At 39.9% G+C, this 11,754-nt stretch overlaps 1 protein-coding gene across 1 annotated transcript in view; it reads left to right on the top strand.

Annotated features, from left to right (window-relative positions):
- Positions 1 to 248: 248 nt before the first annotated feature.
- Positions 249 to 11,754, top strand: part of SEMA3E (semaphorin 3E) — a 316,859-nt gene continuing 305,353 nt past the window's right edge. The window contains exon 1 of the mRNA XM_004702793.2: positions 249 to 487. Coding sequence (XP_004702850.1) covers positions 373 to 487 — 115 coding nt within the window. The 5' untranslated portion in view covers positions 249 to 372. The remainder of the gene's footprint in view (positions 488 to 11,754) is intronic.

Raw genomic sequence — 11,754 nt, 5'->3', positions numbered from 1 at the left:
CGGACCGGCCGGGCGCCCGGCGGCGCCCAGACTCCGTCCCGAGGAGGGGCGGCCGCTCTCACGTGGCCGCAGACAGACTGACAACCGGCTGAGCTCGCCGGGGACCGCACTCGGGTTCTGAGCGAGCTCCGCGGAGGCTGCCCGCGCCGGACCCGGCATTCTGACTCCCAGCGACGCCCCGGGGCCAGGAGGGCTGCCCCCCTCCACCGACTCCCAGGGTTGGGGGCCTGCGCCGAAGCCACTGCCGCTCCCCCGCCCTCGGGGTGACCGGCCTGGCGCTTTATCCGCCGCGCCACCAGGCTTCATCCTAAGCGCAACTCGAGCCCGCCGGCAAGTACCCCTGGAGGGAGGCTCGCAGGGCGCGCCTGCAGCATGGGAGCTGCCCGGTGGGTTCGCACCCTGCTCCTGCCCGGTTACTTGCTGGTCCTTTGGATGGGAGGCCACACAGGGGACACCACCCATCCCCGGCTACGCCTGTCACATAAAGGTAGGTCACCTTTCCGATTCCTTCTGTAAAGGAAAATGGGGGGCGGTGGGGGGTGAGAGGTGGAGGGGGGGTGTCGTTTAACAGGAAATGCACCTGGAAAATTTGATGGCAAAACTGACTTAAGACTCTAAGTACCCCTAATGAATATGTCAAACTCACTGTATCTGAATTTGTACCAAATCCTATGTCCAGTGAGAGGTGTTATTTTTGTCTAGTTAAATGTGGGGCTTCATTAAAGGCAAGTTCATTCACTAGAGGAACAGCAGAAGATGGTCGAAAGCAGTTGTCAATAGACCTGAGAGTGGACCTGCCAAGTTAGCGGTGGGCATTTCAATAGCAATGTGTGCCCTCTGGGAGAGAGGAATGTTGGGAAAGGGCTTTGGAAGTAAAGGTGCAATTTGGCTTCTTTTTTCTTCTCCCTAAGGAGAAAGAGGAAAGAAAATTTCCAGAGTCCGAATGATTCTTTATCCATGATAAGGAAGTCATCACCATGCAATTAAAATGACTAGCAACTAATATAAATTAGCTTTCTAGCTGGATTGGTCATAACATCGTTATGTGTGACAACACACAGAGCCAGTAAATAATTCTTATAAACTGATTTTTATAGGTTTAAATATGGGGTTGTATTCATTAACTTCAGTCATTTTTAATGTTACTTTGTATTGCTTTAATATTAATCAGAGTATATATGTTTTCTGCAACTGTGTTTTGTAAGCTGGTACCATTCTCATGAATAAATGATCAAAAGATAGGCTTTACAAAAGGACCAATTAAAAGCTAGCCATGAAAATGGAATGGTGATTCCTACTGAAAACAAGCAACGAACGAACGAAACAGAACCCACACTTAGAGAAAGTGACTTGGCTGACTTAAAAGAAAATTGGAATAAATTATCAAGAAGGATGTATTTATTAACACCAGCCATTGGGACAGATAACAGATGCAGTAGTGAGGATTATATAAGGACTTTTTTTTTTTTAATGATGCAAGCTTTTAAGTGGTCCCTCACTGCAGAAAGAACAGAACCATGCATTGGAAAAATAGACCTGGAATATTGTCAGAAGAAGAAACAAAAAGGAAGGCCTGAATTTTGTATGACACCATTGGTCTAGTCATCCTTTTATTGGACAGTCATAAGTGTGCCTTGACTATGACAATTCCCCGATCTGTAGGGTAGCAGACAGCGATAGGTATTTTCTTAGTTTAAGTAGATTTCCCATAAAACTCTTGAATGGCTAACATACATTGTAGAAACATATTGATACTAGATTATTTAAAATCTAGTGTCCAGCATTAGCACACATCTTTTGGTGTGGGAAGATATATCATGGGATGCATCACGATCGTTTTCTAGGAAGTTATGATCAAATACACCAAGACATGAAAAAAAGGATGAAGAGATGAGGATGGTACAATATAATAAGTGGATTGTTTTCTTAATATAGAGTGTAATGTTAAGTGAGTAAATTGCCAATTTTAGTAAACTATCATTTTCCTATGCCAAGTATTAACCTTTTATACTTCATGATGGAGATACTGTTTTATGATGATTTAACATCAGTATGTTTTCAAAGGTATTATGTTTTAATATTGCATTAGCTTTTTGTTTGTCCAAAGGATATCAGAAGTCTCTGACACAAGTCACTGCTATGCATCATATAGTTATCAGCCTCATTATCACTATCTCTCTCTTAATCAAAAAAATAAGCATGTAATTTTATGAGATTTGTCATTTGGTGTAGGAGTAGACCTGCTATTATCTATGTTTACACTAGACTGAATACTTCCACGAGATTTCCTCTCAGCTCTTCTTACCTATTGATTTGCTGGCATCAGCTGAAAATGTACAAGACAACTATGCTTTTATACAAAGACAGTACTGAGTTTCCTGAAATTAGAATGTTCACACTTCATGTGCAATTTAGTTAGCTAAGAGGTTACATTGTAAATGCAACTTGAAGCAGCAAGTGCCTATTGTAGCATATGAGCCTCAGTAAAAGAAACATCACGTGTACTGTGAAAACAGGAATATCCAGTCCCAACAACCTAATGTGAGCAACTCTTTTACCCTTCTTCTTGTATCCATAAACTAGTGATAGAATATTTCAGAGTATAATCTTGAGCAAGATTTGTAGTGGTAAAATTTTACCCTGGGTGCATTTCGAAGGTTAATTGTAAAAATGGGTTCTTTGTCCTTCAAAATAAAGCCCTACTGGGTAGACCTAATGTAGAACTTCTGTACTGCTCCCTGACACAGCTGAGAAATCCCTGAAGGTGGCCTATTGGATGAACCCAGTGGTTCTTTTCATGGTCATGGCCAAGAAGGCCAACTTTTTTTCCCCTTATATTTTCCAAGTTCAAATGGCACGTTAGACCAAAAGCCTAGTTCCACAATCCCGAGGAGGAGAATGAGTGTCACGTGTAAAGTTTGATTTTTGCACATAAAAGATTATAAATGTTTAAATAATTGGTCCATCTCTTTCCATTTTTGGAGGTAGCATGTTCCAGCTTGAGGGGAGGAAAACATTAGAATTAAAGATGAGCAAAAACAGAGCGAGAGAGAGAGGTTGAGTAAGTCACAGCCAATATGAGCATCTTCGAGTTTACTTCCCACTACCTTCCCCCGCCAAGCAAGATAATACCGAATACCTCACTTTCCTTACTGACCACACTACACCACTCTAGATAGGAAGTAGAGATCATTTAAGACAATCCTACTGGATTTTGAGGCAGTTTCCCCCTCTATATTTTATAGGTTCAAAATAAATTGTGTCCACTTAAACACATAAATAGTAGAGATTAAGATGAAAAGGTGCTGTCTTGCTTCACAAAATTTTTCGGTTAAGATTTTAGTCAAGATGAACTCTTGTTTTAGAAATATCTAAAAATAAATGATTCGCTATGAATTATAACCAAGTTTACCCTGCCTAAAGAAAGAGTAATATGGATGTGATCAATGCAAACTTATGACATTCTACTTCACAATTTCCTTTGAAAAGTAGTTTCACGAGAGCTTCCAAAACTTCGTGGGAAAATGAAATTAGAAGAGTTTTCTAATTTTTCATTTTTCCATGAATTTTTGGTAGCTCCCTCATAGGATCCCCATCCCCAAATCAAAGACAGACTGACTGCAGTGAGATTGGCCTTGATGGATTCAGCCACTTCCCACTGTTGATGTGTGTCCTCCTCTTATCTTTCACCATCCTGCACTAAAGAGGTTACAACCAGGAAGCAAAAATAACCTTCTTCCAGAAGAGAAAACAAGTGAGGAAAGCCCCAAGGCAAGGAAGAATCCCAGTGCATGTGGGAAGCTCTGGAAATTGGCAACTTGGCCAACACAAGGTGTTCCAAGTCCCAACAAAGAATGATGCAGTCATAGAAGCCAAAGAAAGGAATGACGTCTTAATTAGAGGAAGGTCACCTATGAAGTTGTGTAAAGTGATTCCTAAATAAAAACATATATAACCTCCCTCCTAAAATGATTGACATTATAAAGGGAGATTTGAGCAGTGACTATATGTCCATATGCATAAAATAGTGATAAAATGAAAACCAGACCCGTTGTCAGTGAGTAGATTCCAATTCAGCGTCATCCTAGAAGGTAGGTTAGAACTGTCTCATAGGGTTTCTGGGACTGTAAGTCTTTATGGAAGCCGCGAGGTGGGTGGGTTTGAAAGGCAAACCTTTTGGCTAGCAGCAGAGTGCTTAACCAGGATGTCACTAAGCTCCTTAGAGCAGAGATGGTATTAAACAATTTCTCTGATTTGCTATTTGAACCAATTCGTAGTTTAGAGAACTCAATTTGAAATCGGAGTTTTATTTTCCAAGCCCAATTCTCCCCTTACAGTTATGGTAATTACCCGAGTCTCCGTCTCCTCATTTAGAGAACAGATCACGATGAAGCTTTCTCTGCAGGTCTCGTTGGGATCTTGAGAAGAGAGTCTGGAATGAGAACACCTGCGAAGCCCTAAAAACACACACACACACACACACACACACACACACACACACACACTCGGAGTAGCCTCAATGTCTTCGGAAGATTGCTTATTTAAAGACTGATCTAGACATCGAAAAGGTGGGAAGGAATAAAATCCTAAGGAAAATATTCTATGGGTTTAGGGATGTCATGGGTTTAGATTTCAGGATAATTTTAATGTAGAAGACAGAGTAAGTTGGCCTTAAGAAGCACATAAAAAATGTGTAGTATACCCTGATAGATCACATTCATTCTGAAGCCCATCTTCTATACCTTTGACCTCTATATGCAAATAATAATTTAAAGTGGCTGTATCATCCAGCCCTTTTCCAGTGAAGCACCTGGAGCCTGCAGGTATCTTTCCCAACACATCAGCCACACATAGATTCGTGAATTATACTTAATTAGTTTATACCACACGTTTTAGATTTTTTTAATTGTGAGGAAAAGGTTGGTACGAATTTCTAGCCAAGCAAAATGCTAAATGGAAGTCCTGAGGAGTAGGCAGGCGGAAGACTGTGGTGCTTTGTACTATATCCAGGGCAAATAAAAAGACCATTTTTCTTGATACAGCTCATAGTTTGGGTTTCTCAGTTAATAACCAGGTATTATCATAGCAACTTTCGTCTTGCACTGTGTGGTTAATAAATAAAAACTGGTCATAATGTCTGATTCATAAGGTAGTTAAACAGGACCCAGGAGTAAACACTAATGTGTGTGCCAAAAACTCCATCAGAGAGAGTCAGTGAGAATTAAGTGGTGAGTTTATGAAAAAACAAACAGTTCATACTTAAAAAAATTGCTGGGTAAGAATAAAAGGAAATAGAGTATATTTTGTTGTGCTTAGTTTTCATAGAATATGCCTTCTCTAGATGCTTTCTATATAAAAATTTAGGTAGTTTAATTAGTATTATTTAGATAGTTCTGTATTTTTATATGTGTTTTTGACAAATATTCCCTGTACACTTTATCAGTGCATTTGGATATGAAAAAGCCCTTAAGTGATTTTCTGAATGATCTCATTCATTCTTCCTTAGATTTGGGGTTCTGCAATGGACATCAGTTATGACGAAGATAGAAAGCAAGGTTAAGAACATTGGTAAATGGAATTTATGAATGAACGGGGCTAAAATATCATTTATATGGCACAGTAATATTCCAGTGGTTGTAAAGGGCCAGTATTATGCATGTAACCAATGGCGAGGCGAGGCTGAGAACTGTGTAAAAGTCCAGGTTGTCATCATGGAACCATCTGTGAAGACGAGAGGTGCCGCCATCCTCATATTTTGCTGTCCATGTCAGACTCATCATTTAGCTTGAGAGGATTTCACAGAGTAGTATTCTTCTCTTTCAGCTAAGGAGGAGATCACTTGGTGATCTCAGTTCTGTGACATATACAAAAGCATTAAACCATCAAGTTGGTTGTTACTGGTGAAAATTCGTGTTTGAAAAATCTGCTGAGTCAATCTTTGTCTTTTATTTCTTCAAAGATATTTACTGGAATCAGGGTTGAGCCTTTCAATCGGAGAACATGCAAAGATTTGTGGCTTAGTAGAGGAATTTAGTTCGCAGGGATCTAAAGATGGCACTTTGCATACATGCATGCTCTTCATCTATAGCTACCACAGTGTTAAATGGTCTTTATGTTCCATCTCAGAGAGTTAAGAAAAAAACCAAACAACTCCAACTGAAATTATTCAACTAATCATACTTTCCAAAAGCTAAGAATGAACTCTTAGATTATTTTCTTGGTTTCAAGAGACAGGGCCCCAAATGTTTGTTTGTTTGTTTGTTTTGTTCCCTCCCCCAGCACAGCATTTGGTACATTGAAATGCATTATAAATTACACAAAGGATGATGGTTAACTTAATAATGGATTTTTTTCACAATATAATTTAAATAACATAGGAGAAGCTAACAATGTCCTTAGTTATTACTGAAATGCAAGCAAGTAGATATTTAAACATAGCTAATAATGACAAGACGGAATCTTTTACAAGCCTAATTTCTAGACTTGGAATGAATCCTGTAAACTGTGTTACAGCCTCCAATACTGTGAGAACATTTTCTCTCAAAGAAGGTGATGGTTACGACACAAGACTCTTTTGTGGACTTGATTACCCAATTCTTACGGTCCTTCTGGTGGCCAATGTAATTGATGACTCAAGCATTTTTCTGCCTGTATTAGTTCTAATTTGTAATTCAGGATATTCCCCATTTACAGCCGTACTGCCCTAGTGATGTTCACTCCAGCAAATACATGGAAAAGGGAAAAAGAAATCCAGCCACTGGCTTGATTTCGGGGGGCCTTACCTGTTTTCTGGGGACCCACCTGATTTCTGTGAAGCCTTTGTGGTAGAGTAGAAAATGTGATCAGCTGCTAACTGGAAGGTTGGTGGTTCAAACCTAACAGCTGCCTCACAGGTGGGAGATGTGGTAATCTACTCTTGTAATAATCTACAATCTTGGAAAACCCATAAAACAATTCTATGTTCTACTGAATCATTATGTGTCAGAATTAACTTGATGACAATAGGTTTGGTTGTTTTGATTTTGGATCTTATTTCTGAAGTCTTGCTTGATTTCTGTGACCTACTTAAATATTTCCATTTCTATTCTTGGTAACTAAACTCTTAGACCTCACTGTTCTCGAAACAAAGACTTTGCTCATGAACTTGGCAACATATAAACTGGAAACATAGTTTAGTCCCAGGAATTACAAAACATATCCTTAAACTGTTCCTCTGTAAATGCTAAATTTTGGTTGAGTCATAACTAACTTAATTCTTACCTCAGAATTCAAGACTGTGATAGTTACAGAATTTCGTGCCAACTAGATACAGTTTTGGGGTGGAATCTAGCCTGTCAATCAGGTCACAGATTGATGGTGCCTCCTTGTAGGCATGGCCTCCTCCTAAGAAGGGTTCTGGGAACCTCCCCCTGTCTCTCTACTTCACCTTCCTTCTGGTGAGCCACTTGGAGACCTGCTGGAGAGCTGCCATATCCATGGAGATGCTCCCATTGCCTTTGGATCCAGAAGACTTTGCACCTATAGGCCAATGCTATTTCTGAATTCTACATCATTGCATGTGGCTGCGTGAGTCTGAAGAGGGACTTATGGTCTAGTAGCAGACTTAAGGAATTGATCTTGACTGGGCTGGGATGTTTTCTCAATATAGAATTAGTTCTTGGTATAAAGCTCTTTCTTAAACATATATGAATGCCACTGAACTTCTTTCTCTAATCAATCTGGTCTAACACAGTGATCTTGCGCAGGTCAATCACCATTTCTGAGATTGTATGTTATCTTTAAGATGGGATATTATTTGTAGAACCCCTAAAGGACATAAGATAATGTACATAAGATAATGTACATTAATGTAGCAGAATACTTTAGGAAGCTTTCATAAGTTATCCAGTGAATCAGAAGGGGCTTGGAGGTAGTTAGCCAACTATGGCTCCCTTTTTAATTCAAAAACAATCATAGGCTAATCATTAGCTTCCAAGTTAACGTAATCTTTAATTGTTGCATTTTTCTATTTGAAAGCAAAGTGTTTCATGAACGCTTCATTGAAGTAGAAGACTTAAATGAACAAGTGGTGTCTCTCATGGTTCCTAAGTGTCTGTAGAATGATTTTGTTGATAATTTAAAGAAAGTCGGAGCTTTATCAGCAGGCACCTTGGAGACAAGAGATCAAATCCATAAAATAAACAGAAGTTACTAACAAAGGTAATTGTAGACACAGTTTTGTAAAGCACAAAAGAACTAATGTCACTCAGCCCAGACCACACAGCCTCAAGATAAGCTAAACAGTGTCTAACAAGCTATCAGCCTGGCCTGTTTAGTTTGCTTGCAAGTGGACGAACGCGTTCTGTTGTGCTTTTCTGTTGGACAAACAGGTAAGGATCTGGTGCTGAGCAGTTTCTGAGACTTGGTTGGAGTTCAATAAATGCTCCTGTGCTCTTGGAATGAATGTTGATTAAAACACAATGGATTCAAACAGTGCTTTTCAAAGGAGAGGCTTACAGGGCTGGCTTGAGAAGGAAGCTAAAGAAACCTTCACAACTATGTACGGCTCCTTTAGTAAAACATGCAGTAAGAGAACTGACAAAAACCAACAAAATCGCTGTTGTTGAGTCACTGACTCATAACAACCTTGTAGGGCAGCGTCAAACTGCCCCCTTTGGGTTTCTGAAACTGTAAACCTTTCTGGGAGCTGCTGCTGGATTTAAAATGCGGAGCTGGAGATGAGCAGTCTAGCAAGTCATCCACTATGGCACCAGTGCTCCATATAAGGTAGGAAAGAATAGGTTAATAATGGGCAATATTTATTATTGTTGTTGGTAGGTAAGGTCCAGTCAGTGCCAAATCTTAGCGGCTCTATCTATGTACAACAAAGAATCCTGTTCCGCCCTTGGAACTCTTTCTTTGCTGTTTGAGCCCGTGGTTGAAGCTGCCTTCATCTCAGGAAGGACTTCCCGCTTTCTCCCTGCCCCTCCACTTAAAAAAGCATGCTGTCCTTCTCCAGGGACCGCTCTCTCCTGATTAACATGTCCAAAGTCTGTGAGAAGATGTCTCACCTTGCCTCCAAGGAGCCTTCTGTTTGTATTTCTTCCAAGATAGATCTGTTTCTTCTTATGTTTTTAATAGTTTCATTGGCATATACTTCACATACCATACAATTTAATCATTCCATTTGATCAAGAAGAGTTGTGCAATAATCACCATCACCACAATAAACTTCAGAATATTTTCTTCTCATACTCATTGTCAGCATGCCATTTCCCTCGTTATTGTTTCTAGAGATTTACCTATCTCGGACTTCATATACAGAAAATAATATAAAGCACAAACAAGAAACCAACCAAAAAAACAGCAACAAAGAGAAAAAGCTCAATTGAAAAGAAAGCAGGGAATATTAAAAATTGAAACAACTGTATGTGTTAAAAGGGAAATCAATGATAATGTATTACATTTTTTACCCAACTATATCTGCCATAATCAACTTTACAATGTTTTCTGTCTGATATCAAGGCCTTTACAGCCACAATGATAGACAAATTAAAACAAAGAAACAATCAAGCAATAAAAGAGAGAAGAGCAAATGCTGGAGAGAGGGCACAGAGATCTGAACTCTCTCTTCTACACTGCAGATAGGCTTATAAATATATGTAACCTTTGTGAAAGCCATATGGCGATACCTGAAACAATAGGCAATATAAATACCATGAGACCCAGTAATACCTTTGCTGGGCCAAACCCAAATCAAACTCACTCCTATGGAGTCAATACTGACTCCATGAGACCCTTATAAGTTTCCCAGAGGGTAACTGCTTACAGGAGTAGAAAGCTCAGTCTTTCTCCAGCAGCACTGCTGGTGGTTTCGAAAAGCTGACCATATGGATTGCAACACACACACACACACACACACACACACACACACACACACATTTTTTGTGTTCATAGTGTCCAGTCACATAACAGTAATCAGTACAAGTCAACAATTCATGTATTATGGTCAGAAGTCAGCCTATAATTGTATAATTTCATTTTCTCAACAATATTTTAAATTCTATACCATTGACTAAATGAATGGCACTATCAATAGAATTACCTTATGCACCAGGGGGATGATTTATAATGCTCTCTGCTTGTTCTTTTGGCAGTCCACGGTGCGTTCAGTATTCTTTGCCAACAGCATAGTTCAAATGTATCGTTTTTTCTTTGGTTATCCTTATTCACTGTCCAACTTTCACATGTATATGAGGTTATGAAAATGCTGTGGCATGGGTGAGGTGTACCTTGGTCCTAAAAGTTACATCCTTGCTTTTCAGAACTTTAAAGAGGTCTTGTGCAGCAAATTTTCCTAATACTCATAATTTTGTCTCTTGACTGCTGCTTCTATAAGCATTAACTTTTCACCTAGATAAGATGAAATCCTAGACAACTTCAATCTTTTCTCCATTTATTATGGTATAACCTATTAGTCCAGTTGTGAAGATTTTGGTCTATTGGCATTGGATAGTAATATATAATATATGTATTGTCAACATTTTTAATATTCTTGGGTAGGTTCATTGGGAAAGCTATAGAATTTATGGCATTACACATGGCTCAGCAGGTTGGAGAGTGGTTTCTTTACTAAAATAGCATGTTTGTTACATATGTCCTACATGTTAAGTCAAAGTCCTGTGGAAGCATGGTGTTGGGACTGAAAGGAGTTCAGTCTTGAAAGTGTTTTTAATTGTACCTCCCAAAGTATGTTTGGTTAATATACGTATCCTAACTCTCAGGCACATTTTGGCACAGTTCCCTTTGTTATGTGAATAAGGCAGAATTGGTGAAAGACTTGTCTAAACTCAATCTCTGAAGAGATTTAAAAGAGCAGATTAACCAAGGGAACAAACAAGCAGAGATAGGAAAAGGTAGATGCCACACCACGCAAAGACCAGCAAGGAACAGAAAAACGAGCGGAGAGTTTTGGAGATCAGGCACTTCCTCCAGAGCCCACAGAGAGAGAAAAAGCTGCCCCCTAGAGGTAGCTCCCTAAATTTAGACTTGTAGCTTCTCAAACTGTGAGAAAATACATTGTCATTTGTTAAAGTCATCCACTTGTGGTATTTGTTATATCAAATATAAAAAATATAAGCAAGCGACCTAGAGTCCTAGCAGTCCATCTGGAGTCAAGAGTTTCAGAGGAAGGCCCTTACTTGTTATGTTGGCCAGATCATAAAACCATGGACCCTTGCTTTGCTTTGAATGTTGTGTGTTTGAATTGTTAACAACTGGACTGACCCATTCCTGCCTATCTTCGTTGTAACTAACTTACAGGACCATAAGGCTCTGTGAATTAGTTCATTGATTTGTTATCCTATTGGACAAATAAGTCTGACATTATTGGAAGTCACAATTTTATGTAAGTCATATTGTTTGGACTGAGCTATGGCAGGTCAGGACCTCGCTTTCCTGTCATTCCTCACCATCCCTTTAAAAGCCCGGACCCCCAACTGGTGGGCACGACTTCCCTGACGTGTTGGCCTAGGTCACAGAACCTCATCCAGGAGCCCCCCTAATAAAGATATTTCTGGTTCTACTCTCCTTTTTCCTACACTTTGTCTGTCTCCTCGTGCCTCAGTTTTACTTTACATTGGGAGCCGAAACCCAGGAGGTGTAGGGGTTCTGGTGTGCCCTCGCCCCATCTTGGGTGAGTGGTACACTCTCCCCCTCTCCTCCCTGAGCCTCTGCCATCAAGTTCTGACTTGCCAAGACTCTGGTTAGTACTCC

Source organism: Echinops telfairi, unplaced genomic scaffold (assembly GCF_000313985.2).
Source record: "Echinops telfairi isolate 266 unplaced genomic scaffold, ASM31398v2 ScPeMD7_23;HRSCAF=83, whole genome shotgun sequence".
Classification (NCBI taxonomy): Eukaryota; Metazoa; Chordata; class Mammalia; order Afrosoricida; family Tenrecidae; genus Echinops; species Echinops telfairi.
Note: the sequence above shows the minus strand (reverse complement) of the source record. Positions and strands in the feature narration are given on the sequence as shown.